At 43.5% G+C, this 14,122-nt stretch overlaps 1 protein-coding gene across 1 annotated transcript in view; it reads left to right on the top strand.

Annotated features, from left to right (window-relative positions):
* The window catches only part of dbn1 (drebrin 1), a 114,615-nt gene extending 100,809 nt beyond the window's left edge, over window positions 1-13,806 (top strand). The window contains exons 6-16 of the mRNA XM_013908866.1: window positions 213-356; window positions 451-528; window positions 2,533-2,684; window positions 2,825-2,882; window positions 3,379-3,435; window positions 3,535-3,649; window positions 6,850-6,978; window positions 11,872-12,000; window positions 12,398-12,894; window positions 12,999-13,098; window positions 13,526-13,806. Of these exons, the coding sequence (XP_013764320.1) occupies window positions 213-356; window positions 451-528; window positions 2,533-2,684; window positions 2,825-2,882; window positions 3,379-3,435; window positions 3,535-3,649; window positions 6,850-6,978; window positions 11,872-12,000; window positions 12,398-12,894; window positions 12,999-13,098; window positions 13,526-13,581 (1,515 nt within the window). The 3' untranslated portion in view covers window positions 13,582-13,806. The remainder of the gene's footprint in view (window positions 1-212; window positions 357-450; window positions 529-2,532; window positions 2,685-2,824; window positions 2,883-3,378; window positions 3,436-3,534; window positions 3,650-6,849; window positions 6,979-11,871; window positions 12,001-12,397; window positions 12,895-12,998; window positions 13,099-13,525) is intronic.
* Window positions 13,807-14,122: the final 316 nt, after the last annotated feature.

Raw genomic sequence — 14,122 nt, 5'->3', positions numbered from 1 at the left:
CACACACACACACACACACACACACACACACACACACACACACACACACACACACGGCTGTGTTTCCATCACTTCAGAGGACATTAAATTGATTTAGATTCATTTCCTCAGAACGTCCTCACTGCTATGAATGAATTGTAATGACTGTTTCCACAAACTCTCAGAGCTTTCATGAAAACTTGACTGATCATCGTGTTTCTGTCTCTCTGCAGGGGGTGGAGGTCATCATCAATGCCAGCAGTCTGGAGGACATCGACCCCATGGCCATCGGGCAGCGCCTGACCAATGGGACGGCAGCGGTGGCGAGCCCGGTCCTGAGCCGTCTGAAGACCCGAGATGAAGAGCACGCAGACGTGGTACAAAGAGAGACTTGCACACTTTTCTCTTATAAAAACAGCGTTTCTCTCGTGACGAGAGCTTTGATCCGTTCCTCTGTCTGTCCTGGTGCAGGGCACGGTGTACGAGAAGACCAACGCAGAGGTGGAGATGAAGAAAATCAATAGACAGGAGTTTTGGGAGCAAGCCAAGGTAAAGAAGGCGAGGAGGGGGGAGTGAGTGGAAAAACAAAGACGGGAAGGGAAAAAAAAAAGGAGATATAATACTCATTTATTACAACTCATAAGATGAGAGCTTCCAGCCCAGGGGTCAGATGCTGTGTTTTCTTTTAGCTGATGACAGCTCATAGATGCCAAAAGGCGTCCTTTGAATTGGTGCTGAGATGCTACAGATTTATAGCAATGATGACGCTTGTAAAGAACCCTTTGGCATCCCATTTGAGGTCTTTGATGGCCTTAGACTAAGTTTTATTGACAGATTTCACAAACAGACTGTCCTCATTATTACCGGGCGCTGCCACGCAGTCAAAGCTGGTGGCATTTCAGAGATCTGCACACGGCACTTTAGCACATTGCTCACAACAATCCCTCATTAGGTCGGATATCCTTAGCTATTTCCATGTACAAATGCTTCTTCAGTTCCCAAACCCAAACAGAAAGACTAAGACTTTAAAAAGTTTCACGTTCTTTCAACTCGAGTATATTGTTAGCTAGCAATTGAGCTGTTAGCTATGCTTTCAGCAAAATTCACAGCATTTCACTCATATATTAGCTAGCTACTGCATTTATAATATTTTGTCATTCTTTCTGGCTCACAGTATTTGTTTTTCCATATATCTAATTCATTGAGTTAGTGAATAATTCAAAATCAAGAAAACTAATTCACAGCTCTTTATGTGTGCTAACTAGCGACTGTATTTCAGCGGTTTGTTTTTGTTTTAGCTTGTTTCTTTAGTCAGGTTTTACCTTCATGTTCAGTTATTTGACTGTATTTTTTGTGCTAATCTTACTGTTGTGGCTCAAGAGTTGGGAGTTCGCCTTGTAATCGGAGGGTTGCCGGTTCGAGCCCCGGCTCCGACAGTCTCGGTCGTTGTGTCCTTGGGCAAGACACTTCACCCGTTGCCTACTGGTGGTGGTCAGAGGGCCCGGTGGCGCCAGTGTCCGGCAGCCTCGCCTCTGTCAATGCGCCCCAGGGTGGCTGTGGCTACAATGTAGCTGCCATCACCTGTGTGTGACTGGGAGATGACTGAACGTGTAAAGCGCTTTGGGGTCATAGGGACTAGTAAAGCGCTATATAAATACAGGCCATTTACCATTTACTTGTACCCCTGTGGGGAGTTAGCTAACCTGCTAGGCTAACCTTTATATTCATTATCCAGACATGGTATTTTATGTAGCATTTAACAACCATAATTTCAATATAATGCGAATCACATTTACATTTGGTGATTTTTTTTTTTTTAGCTAACAACTGTATTTGTTTAGTTATATATTTGTTTCAACCATTTTTTTCTGTTGCTTGACGGTTATTTTACTTGCCAGCTGATTAAAGCTAAGCTAACCTGCTAAGCTAGCAGGTATATAAGCACTTATATTATATATAGTATATAGCGATTTCAATAGTTTTCTTACGTATTCATTACTTTTGCCAACTTTTCTGATCAAACATGTTTAGTTCTTTAATTAAATGTAATTGTTGTAGTTATTTTACACATAGCTTCTGGGGTTTTTCTACCCCTGGTTGTGAATCAAGACCGAAGGTGTCAGTTTGCAAGCTGATTCAAGCTAAGCCAGGCTACTAAGCTAAAAGATAAGCGCATATATGTTTTGCTGAAATACTCTCAAAGGTGCTGAGAATACCTGTAAAACGAAACTTTATCTCACACTGTATTTAATAAACTGTGTCCTTATATGTGACAGTTATTTAGTATAATGTGAATCACAGATATATTTGGGTAGACGTGAGAAACGAAGTCAGATGTCGCTGCATCCTCCGGCTGTGTCGCTATTGTCTCATTCAAGTTAAACACGAAATGACAGCGAGCGTCACCGAGCCGCGGGATGTTTGCCAGATTTGCCCTTCACTGTTTCAGACACTCAGATAAACGCCCAGAACCAGATCTGGCTTCATTAATTAACTGATCGAGAGATTTATTACAACTCTGAAAGAGGTCATTTGTGTGTGTCCGGTCTCCAGCGTGAAGAGGAGATGAGGAAGGAGGAGGAGAAGAAGAAGTTGGCAGAGGAGCGGCAGCGCTTCGAGGAGGAGCGAATGGAGCTGGAGAGGAAAGAGCAGGAGAACCGAGAGAAGAGGTACCGCGAGAGGGAGCAGCAGATCGAGGAGCACAGGTGAGGAGCGACGGCACAGCAATCATCAAACAAACAATGAACACAATCATTTTTGGTCAGAAGGTTCACGTGTGCACGAATGACAGGATGACGCTACATCGTCTTTTCATGATCTATAAACTGTGTTTGTGTGTGAACAGAAAGAAGATGCAGGAGGAGGAAGAGGCCAAAGAGAGGTTGCGGAATCAGACCCCCGTAGTAAGTATTTGCTAAGTGAAACCAGTAATTACCAGCCAGCTTCTGCTTCTTGGTGGACTTTCTGATTAAAAACACATCTCCAGTTGGTTTCTGTTATTATTTCTGCCTCCAAACAGAGCCTCGCACTGCCCGAGTCCACAGCCACACAGATATGAGGCTAATTTGTGTGACAGCGTGTTCAGTTTTTGAAGCGAGTGATTAGACGTGTGTTACTTTTCAGAATATCTCCTAATCAGCTGCCTGATGGCTCCTGGCCTCCGAACATCTTAATCCGAGTCTGTGTGGCACAGTAAAATCTAAACACCTTTCTTTGAGTGCAAGATTGCAAATAGTAGAAAGTATCAGTGGATACAAACACAGTCTGTGTCGCCCCCTGCTGGTGGGAGCGTGCAGCTCATTTGTCTGCTGTTTCAGGACATCTGACTGATTTATTCACAGGTGAACGAGTTTCTCTCTGCTTTGTGTTACATATGAATCACTGGATTCTTCTCCTCAGGTAGCAGAGCCGAGCATCGAGGACCTCAACCTGGACAAGAAGGAATCTGAGGTAGAGGTCAGTTTGGAGAATGATGAAAGAGAGCGTCTCCAGAAACGGCCGCAGAACATTTAAGAGGAAGAAAATCAGCACTCTGTATTTATTTTGTGTTTCCAGGAGGCGAAGGCCATCATCGCTCAGCGGTCAGGAAACCCTCGAGAGTTTTTCAAGCAGAAGGAGAGAGCCATGACCATCAGTGTGGACACCTCGCCCGTCTCCATCCACCGGAGCGGTAAACACTTCAAAACTTCACCTGACCTTTGTTCTCGTGCTGAGCTAGAGAAGCACTCGAGAGACTCGTGGAAAATATGATACAGTATCTTTGAAACGGCAAATGTTTTTTATTCTAAAAAATGATTTACTAATATTTGACTTTGAAACTGGTGAAGCAAACCGTCCTTGATGGGAAACAGCCTCAGATGTTTCAGTCTTTCAGAACATCGTCCTCGATCTGTAGGAACTGTTGATTACATCACCCAGCAACTGCCTCCCACCACATGTTGTTACTGGATAATTACTCTTCCTTGTTTGGCCTGTAGCATCATTTGTCACAGATGCAGCCTGTTCAAATCGATCAGATGTTTGCAGAACTGACAGAGTGGGAGAAGCTAGACAGATGTTTCTCTTTAACCTGCTGGTGAACGCACATTTTTTTACTTTATTAGTTTTCCCTGTCACAGTGTCACTTTTAGAAGCAAAAAAACAAAAACACACTCATATGTGGAGCACCTTGTTGGGACGCCCGCGGTCCATAAACTGTGTCGATAGCAGCTATGCTCTCGATTTTAGCAGAGCTGTTGAGTAAGTGAGAGTCCTGTCAGCAGGGGTTCAGAATTCGGGGTGGTTATGTGGGTCGTGCAGTCTTCAAACAGTTCCTGTGGACAGTTGGACTGCGTGCTGATAACATACAGACTGGTGTTTAACTTCTTACCTTTGAAAAATTCATCTCAAACTTCCATGCTGCTATACCTCTATGCCACAGCTAGCCTATGTTGCTAACTTACAATATTACTGCTCCATGATCCACCATTGCTGTACAAAGATGGTCCATTACAGTGAATGGAGATGACGCAACTCTTCCATCCAACGGCTCTGGGTTTTAGAGCGGCCACAGTTAGCTACAGAATTCCATCACCATGGCAACGTTAGGTGCTGCTTCACTGAAACAGGTGTGGGCTGTCGCTACCCGATCCGTACCCCGCATGCGCAAATCTTACGTCACTTCCTCTCTTTGCCAGCATTGCGACGTTCAATATATTTGAATGATAGGGTTAGCGCCCAGTTAGCTCCTAGCATTTCTCAACAGCTCTGCCTCCTTTTCAACCACCGGGACATTTAAACTATGGATACCTCCGTATACAAACAAATTCATGCTTTACTCCTCAACACAGAGCGTTCCCCGATTGAACAACAGCGCCGTAAAATAAGAAGAATGGCGCCTAATTACAGAGTTAATAATACAGACTTTGTAATATGTCACGTGGAGATTCATCAGCCAGATGATGTGTTTACTGACAATTGACAGTGATAGCGCACATCATCATCACTATTCCAATCAATCCTCTCCACACAGACAAGCATAAACACACTCGACTATCACTAAATAGTTGTACACTGGGGAGTAAACTGCCATTAAACGAACAGAAGAAGAAAACCCCTGCACATGCGCGGTACGGATCGGGGAGTCCTGATCCGTAACTCTCTTTTTTTTTCTTTCGTTTTTGTCTACATTATATTGAAATGTTTCATTATTGGAAACATTTTAAGAGATACTTGTTATTCTTAACATCTTAACAGATACTCTGACCCGTAACTATCGTAAAACGCTACGACTTTAAGTAGAAACCTTTCGCGCATGCGGGGTACCGATGGCGTTCCGGTACAGATCAGGTAGTGATGGGGGCAGTTAATGTCAGTGAGATCAGCTCATAAGGTTTGGAGCATTCTTACTGGTGGATTTGATTCACCTCGTTCTCTGATTGGTGGATTACTTCTGTTAACCGGCTTGAGCCAGCTGTGGAGCCCCAGCATGTCTGATTGTATATGTTTCAGAGGTACGCCTCCCCACAGCCTCTACAGGACCAATCATTTGGTTTTGTTTATAATCTTTATTCATATTTAAAATGTTTTATAAAATGATGTTTTCTGCAGCACTGCTGCTTCTTCAACAGCGGTAGAGCGTGCAGAGGTGGATACATGAACAAAATATAAATTAACCACATGATCCACAAAGTTCAAGCTGTAATAATATTGTAATATTTAACATTTGTTTATGTATGTAGTTGCAGATAAACATATTTTAATTACAGCAACAATAGTAGTAAGTTCATCTTTCCATCCCCAGATAATTACGTCAGCTCCTCAAATCAGCACAGCTTTTCCTGCCAAATATACAAATGTGCTTTCCAGCTTTCCCGTTTGTGCCGTTTTCTCAGAGTTTCCAAAGGTTTTCTTTTCATTCAGATAAATGATAGAAATGAACCTTTGAAAAAGAAGCTCAGTTTTCATGTAAGTGACGCTTCACTGTCAGTTTGCTGCTGTGTGTCGTCCATCCGGCTGTTAAACTGGACTGTTTTATTCTAGAAAGGTTTTAATCAGGTTTCTTTGCTGAAATCACAGCAAACCACAGCCCTTCTGCGTGACCTTTGACCCTTTGCGTGCTTGCATCATTTTATGTTGTTTGTCTGCAGGGTTTGGCGCGGCATCTGTTAGAACAAGCACAGACAAACCTGAATAGCAAACGTTTAATTTGAGACCTTTTTTGTAAGTCTGTCTCATTTTCACAGTGACGTTAGCTCGTGTAGCCAGCTGGGAGTCTGCGGGTGCTCACTTATGGCATCTAGTGGCCACTAGAGGAGCTGCAGTTTGGGCTGGGACGATGATTGGTTACAACTTAAGACTGCCAACGCAGCCCCGCACCGAGGCCCCGACACATTAAAGTACAGGAGCGTGACTGAAGCGTGCACGGGCTGTAAACGACTGCAGGATTTCAACACGATGTGTTATTGATAACAATCAAAGACTCGTCCACAGATCCCAAAGAGTGTTTTCTGTTTTCTGGTTTGAATTATTCCGACACTTTCTGGTTCAGAGAAGGTCGCCATCAGCTTTTCCTTTCTGCCTAACAGCATGCTGTCTGCAGGCGGTGTGTTTAAACCACACTAACCTTTCTCTTCTTTCTCTCCATTTTCTGCCTCCTCCTCCTCCTCACCTCCTTACTTCATTCCTCCTCTCCTTTTTCTTTCATTTCTCCACTCTGTGAAATTTGGTGGATTTTTTTGACACCCGTCTCTTTCATCTTCTTCCCACAATCCTCTCCTCCCTCTGTTTTTCTGTCTTCCTCACGTCTCTGTTGTGGTGCGTCGCTGTTTTTTTTTCTTTCTCGTTTGTTGTGTGTTCCCGTCTTCGCTTTTGTGTCGTCCCGACCGCCAGGCCGTTTGGACAGCCCGTTCTTGAGGCAGCAGCACAGTCCCAGCAGCCCCAGTCCGACCCCCCCGCACCGGGGCATGTCGCCCCTCCGCACCCCGCCACATGCACGGACGCAGCCCACCGCTGCAGCCGGTAGGTACAGCAGAAGAAGAAGTTAAAGAGGAAACCAGCAGCCTGGTCGAGCATCTCTCCCGACACAAGAGTCCCCTCCACAAACACACAGAAACACTGCAGCAAAGCCAACATGAGAGGATGAAACTGCGCGTGGTTACACCGGTACTCCAGCTTGACTGGTAAAACTCACAACCGCAAACAATCCACTTCCTGTCTGCAGGATTATGTTGCTTTCAGGGTAAACTGAAAATTAAACTCTTCAGGATCAGTTTTCCTGTCATTGTACAGGAGCTGGAGCCTCATACTGTAACATTTATAAGGACATTTAAAATGGATTCATTAATTTATTAAGCACATTTAAACAGAAGAAAGCTGTCAGAATGATGTACAAGATAATAAAGAGTTATTCAAATACTATAAAATTACAAATATAATATAAAATACATTAATATATAAATACAAAATAAAATAATAGCCCCCAGTCACAGATTATGAACCCAGGAATGCCGGAGAATAGAGCAACATTTCTAACCTGGATTAAAAAGCAGGAATATTTGGAACGTGGCTGCCTGGTTCTGCCTGAGGTTACATCCTGTTAAAAGGGAGTTTTTCCTTCCTGCTGTCTCCAACTGCTTGCTCATAAGGTTCGTCTAATTATTGAGGTTTTCTGTGTTATTGTAAGGTCTTTACAATATAAAGGCCTGAGAGTTGATCCCAAGATCTTGGATCTCGAGATCAATCATGCAAAGGTGAATAAGAGCGTTAACGTAGGAGGTTTTCCACGGAGGGCTTTAAAAACCATTAATTCTGAAATTAACAGTAAAGCAGTGAAGCCACTCGCTTCCTTTTAATTTGAAAGAATAAACAAAGAGGAAGTATTAGTGGTAACTGTAATGCAGGACTTTAGCATCTTCGTTTTTTTGTTTTCTGTGATAATAATAAAAAGTTTAAACTCTGTGACGTCAGGAAAGTTCTGCACAGATTAAAAACACTAAAGATTCATATCTCCAAAAGTTTAATTTGTTGACGTAGCGTTCTCCCACAAAACGCTACGTCCAGATGAACAGATTCAGCTTTTGGAGATTTACTTTCCTGGATGATTGAGATGCATCAAGACACTAAAAATTCATAGTTATTTCAGCCAACATGCATTTTCATCCTCTCATCTTCAGCACCAACCCATTAAACTTCCCCATCACCTCCCACTTTAAACACCCCCCGAACTCTTTCCTCCTTCCACTTCCTGGTACTGAACGAGAGCGTCTAAAAATTCCCCAGTTCCTTCGTTTTTACCTTTTACTATCGGCTGATTAAGGCGATAACGGAGACAAGAGCATCCAAGCATCATGAAAAGCGACAGAAGCTGGAGTTTGGTTTGCGTTCACTGTATCGTGCATGCTGGCGGCGTTAGCTGTAGGATGACGAGGCCGCCCTCCCACCTTCCTCTTCGCCTCGTGCACTTTAACCCCCCCTGCAGGCTGACTCTCACACAGCAGGTTTGCACTAACTTGTGGAAACAGTGAAACCTGTTTCAAAGCAAAGCTGTTTGTTGCTTTGTGTGGTAGATGTCGAGTCTGTCGTCCCCTCCAGTCTTCATCCTTTAGATGTCGTCCAGTCGGCTGCTGATTTTTTTCTGTAAATGTTTCTGTATTTAATTTTTCTACTTCTGATGTTTTACGCTTGTAAAAGTGATTTCACTTCTCTCGAGAGCTGAATCTCAGGGATCTGACAGGTTCTCTCCTTCCACCTTCCTCCTCTGCCTCTGATCCTGGACTGCACACAAACACACTCATAAACACACTCCTGCTGCCATCTTTAATCCCGACTGACCGACTGTGAGTGTTTGAGTGCGTATGTGTGTGTGACACCGTCGAGCCGTCACTCGGTCGCCATTGCCATCAGTCGGCCTGTGAATGCTTGAATGTTGAACTTTGATGTCATTCAGGTTAAAGACCATAACGGTGGTTTTTATATGGCAGAGCCAGACTTCCAGAGAGCCTTTTAACATCTTAAGTTTAGTCCAGAAACCTTTGATTTTGCAGAGGGCGCGAGGCTATTTCAGCACAGCTTTGGAAACTCTAATATGAGCGTCCACCACAGGAACAGGAAATAAGGAAAATCATTGGAGGTCCTCCTTAAAAGCAGCAAATCCCTTTGCTGCTGGTTGGCTTTACCAGTGTCATCATCAGTACATCACAAATAAAACTCAGATATTTCAATAATGGACCCTCAGAGTACCAGGCCTACAAGAACACATGAAAGATAAAGTCGATTCACCTGTTTAGTTGATATTAGAAATAAAATCATGCAGACCACCTTCATGATCTTCACTGTGTGTGTGTAGTTGCATGTGTACGTTATTATGCTCAGTGAAAGTAAAACACTGTTTACCTCCCGCCTGTAAAGCGATGACACATCAAACCTCTGATGATGCAGTTTGCAGGTCTAAGCTGGAGTTCTCGTCTTTACGCTTGAATGCCGTGTTCGTTTTTTAACAGGCAGATTTTTTATTCGGTCGTCATTCTCTGCCTCTGAGAATTTTTATTAGCATCATGTGCAGCACGTCGTTCAGCTCAGTGTGGGCATTAACATCCCAATGAGTAATCCAAATCACGCAGCATTGTGTTAATGATCTTGTGGTGTTGACAGATCATCTCTTGGCTGAAGTTTGTTCTGTTTTTGGCGTCTTCTTCCTGTCACAGGATGGCGCCCATCGGAGAGCCTCCACATGAACTTTTATTTTATTTAACCCTCATTCTCCATCCTAACTGTGCCAATGTATTTATATTAGCCTCGCCATAATCGTGTACGCTGTGCACACCACGGAGACGAGGTGAAGTGTATATTACACAAATGTCAGCAGGATAGGCGTGTTTTAGATGTATCTGCACTGAGTGGAAATTACATTTATAGTGTTTAGCAGTGACTGTAGAGCTAGCTACAGCATTTTGTCATTGGCTGTGACTTCAGGAAAATACTTAATTTTTCATACAAGATAAAAAATTAGGCAGCAATGTCTAAAAAAACAACCTAGCTAGCTGTTAGCTAGTTAGCGAGCTAACACTGGCTATTTGCTGAAGACACATCATCGGTCATTTACACACAGCATAATTGGTCATTTGGTTTAAAAACTGTGCAGCCTAACTTTGCTAACACTAACACAGTTTGTTGGTATTTAGGTTTTCATCTCCATGCTGTATCTATCATGTTTACATATCAGCTAGCCAGCTGACCTGCTAACTTTTGACTAAGATCTCAGTCTCACAGGGCAAGAAACTGGTCAACAACCACTGGTTGCTATGGAAAAGTGTGTTTTACCTGACAGGTTAGCAAGTAGTTGCTGGCTGTTGCTAGATGAAAATCAAAAAGAAGGACAGGATTTTTAAATACAACACTGATGGCAGTTATTTGGTTTAATATTATACTGTAGGTACAGATTTATTTTTTCATTCAGACACAAAACATGAACAGATTTGTCTAACTTTTGTTACGTGTAGTTTTTATATTCTGCCCGACTGATGGTTCTTGTTTGTGGCGTTTCAAAAGTGTTTTGCCAGCAGAGAATTTGCAGAGTGCCCTCTGGTGAATAAACTGTGCAGTATGGTTGAATTCTTTCCATGTGTCTTTTTGTTTATTGGTCGTTATAAATACCTGATACCAGTAAAACAGCAAATAGTTACTAGCCAAGGCAACTTTATTTATAAGCGCTTGAAAAAAGGTAACCGCTGACCGAAGTGCTGAACATAGGAATAAAAATACAGCTGATAATATCGTCATCAGGGGTTGTTCATCAGGTTTTCTACCTCCAGGTGAATTGAGAACCCACCCATTTAGGACTCAGTCATTTATTACCTCTCTAATTCTCGTTCCTCGTTGTTGTGCTTGTGGGAAGTCTTGTTCTGGTATTTGAACACAACATGAAGCTCAACATCATCAAACATCTGGAGAAATGGCATTGTGGAAGTGATTCTCGTGATTCTAACTGACACTGTGATGGTGTTTGTTGTTGGATGTGTGTACCTGACGTAGCTGTGACTCACCCACAATGTGTTGGTATGTTGTAATGACATATCAGTGAGTTTTTGTTAGATACCTGCTCCTGTTTCATGACCCATTGGATCATTGTGACTGTGTCTTGGTTTCTGACAGAGGTCCTCACTCCTCATTTGCTTCAGCTGTCCAGAGAAGCAGCATTTGGTCACTTTGTTGCCTGAGTTTGTAAGTGCCTCATTGCTGCACCCCAACTGCTTCTGTCTCACACTTCTGGCATTAAACAGCCGCATTATAAGATATTAAACACCACAAAGAGGAAGCACTCGGCCTCAAGGTAAAAAGACCACTCCGTCAGTGTTTTCCACTCACTGTCTATTCACTTTTCGTTAAAACTTTCAGACACACTGAGCTATCTCTGTGGACGTCTCACTGAAATAATGGCATTCACAACTGAGTGCGTGATGCTGCCTGTACATTAAACATAACACAGTGAGGGAGCTGACTGAAAACAAAGTTTTGGAGAAGCTTACTGTTTACCCGACAACAGGTTCAAATCTGATTGGCTCAGCTGATGATGTCAGTTTGTTGACAGAACAGACGATGGGTCTGAAACCGGGCGAAGTGACTGAATCTGCCTGTTTGTTGGTCATGTGACAACAAAATTCATGTGGCTGCTGCGATCTTGTGCAATGTTTAACGTGTTGAAGTAACACAGGATGTGACTGTGGAGTTCACCTGGTCACAATCACCTGTTACCCTCATTTAGCTGAACTAAGCCTTATACAAAGTGTGAACTTCAGATAAAACCATCAGATTCTGTGTTAGTTCGACACACCTGCTCGTGGGTAAAAGTCTGGAGGATTTTTGGTGACGGCTGCCAAAGTTTTCCTTCAATAATCTTTCTTTTTGACCCTTCAGCGGACAATGACGATGAAGTGAGCACAGAGCGCAACATGGCCGCCGTGTCACCCATTCCTAAAATAGTCACCACGCCCATCAAAGATGACTACAGCAGGGATGAGAAGGAAGACCACGCAGACGAGTGGGGTAAGACTTCTGTCGACCAATCAGACGACAGACCATGGCGTTGCCAGATTTCCACAAAATAACAAAATTTAAATTTCATCCCTCCAAACTCCAAATGTTGACATTTTCACCCTTTAAAAAAGGGAAATATATCCACGGATTAGAGGTCGGAAATATTTCGGGTTCAATATAAATAAATATAAATAACTATTCTGACCATTTATAAAATCTAAGAGTCCCCAGAACCTGACGAACACTGGTTTTAGTTTATTTTTGTTAGCCTCCTCCACGGTGCTCCATTGGGTCTTTTTCCAAAACAGAAATCCACTAAGAATCTGTTTTTTGGTAATTAGAAAGAAACTGATTATCATTAAAAGTGACTCAGTTTTTAAAATGAAATTGTTCTTGTTTCCTTCAGATTTGGTGCCAAAGCAGGAGCAGAAACCCCCGGTCCAGGAGTCGACGCCCACCAAGCCCGTGCAGAGCGTCGCCCCGCAGGCCCGCGACTCCTCCGCTGTCTCTGCGTGCGAGTCTGGCACAGACAGCCTGGTTGATCTGTGGGGCGGCAGCTCCGCCCCTCCAGCCAACATCGTCCAGCCCGCCCAGTCCTCCCAGTCCTCCAATCTGGTGGACCTAATGGGAGATGTCCTCCATGACAACCTCCCGCCCAGCACCGCTGCCGCCAGCGGCCGGCCTCAGCCGCTCCTCAGCTTTGACGACATGATGGACGGGACTTTCTGCTCGGGTACTGGCGCCGAAGACGACCCGTCCAGTTTGGTGGACGTGACGGGCTCTGATCAGATGACCCTCAGCTACCAGCATGCACTGCAGCATGCATCTGGGGAGGGCCAGGAGCTGGATGACGGACAGCTGCTGATGACCAATGGGGAGGCTCTGCTGAAAGAAGGCACTCAGGTGAGCCAGGTGATGCTCTTGATGCTCTCCAGAAACAAAAGATCAGATTCTCGGTTGATTGGTCGTCGTTTCGCTCATCTTCTATCTCTCTGTTGGTGTTTCAGGCGAGCGAGGGCTACTTCAGCCAATCACAGGAGGAGGAATTCGGGACAACAGAGGAGTCCTCGGCTAAACCCGCACCGGTCTTTTATAACAAGCCACCAGGTGAGACGATCAGCTGAAATAAAGCTGCTTTTGGACACGTCCTTATTGCCTCAGCATGTTAGATTTGGTAGATTTTTAACACCCTTAGTGAAAACAACCATAAAGGGATTTGTTTTCTACTGAGACTCAGCTAGTTTGGAAAACACATTTTTCCCTCGAAACACGAGGTTGCCAACCAGTCTCAAAGTCTGAGTGACTCTTTGAGTCTTGACAGGATGGATATCCTGAGACTTCACAGCCTTTTTGGGCTCGATTGGTCAGTGAATTGAGCTCCTTTTCTAATTGGTCGGTTTGGCAGGAGAATCACTAACATTTGTTTTTGCTTAAAGCAACAAAAACTCATATCAGGCTAAAATAAGCCTCCTAGTTTTGCTAAACACAAGTTTGATGTGTGTGTAAACATCCGTGTGTGTGTGTGTTTACTCAGAGATTGACATCACGTGCTGGGACACGGACCCCGTGGTTGACGATGAAGATGACTAACCGGCCTATATGACACCCACACCACCGCCACCGGACCAAGAGGAAGTAGGAAGTGTGCTTCATGAAGAAACAGAATTTTTTTCTAAAAAATAAAAAGAAACAAACAAAAAAAGTAATAATAACAAGTCTTGCATCAAAACTACTTCTGTATTATCTTTTAGAATCAGTAGCCACAGAAAAAAGACAGGGTTGTTGACGGTTTGGAATGATTTTCTTTTCTGTGTTTATTTTATTTATTTGCTGTTTTCTTTCTTTCTTTCTTTTTTTTTTTGCTATGCAGATGTATTAGCTGGGAGTGGGGGGATTTTTTTTTGTTTGTGTACATGATAATTACACGTAGCGCACTGCTGCATTTTAGAGACAATGAAGCCTGGCGTGTGGCCGACACGCTTAGTCTGTAGTACTTCAATAACACCCTATAAAACTAATACAGCCAATCAATACAGCTGCCATGTATAGCTTCACTCTGTTCTCTTCTTACCTCGTTTTCACCACCCTCCTTCTTCCCTTCCTTCCTGAAAATATTCACCTCTGCAAGTCA

Source organism: Pundamilia nyererei, unplaced genomic scaffold (genome assembly GCF_000239375.1).
Source record: "Pundamilia nyererei isolate P.nyererei 1_Seehausen unplaced genomic scaffold, PunNye1.0 scaffold00015, whole genome shotgun sequence".
NCBI classification, from domain to species: domain Eukaryota; kingdom Metazoa; phylum Chordata; class Actinopteri; order Cichliformes; family Cichlidae; genus Pundamilia; species Pundamilia nyererei.
Note: the sequence above shows the minus strand (reverse complement) of the source record. Positions and strands in the feature narration are given on the sequence as shown.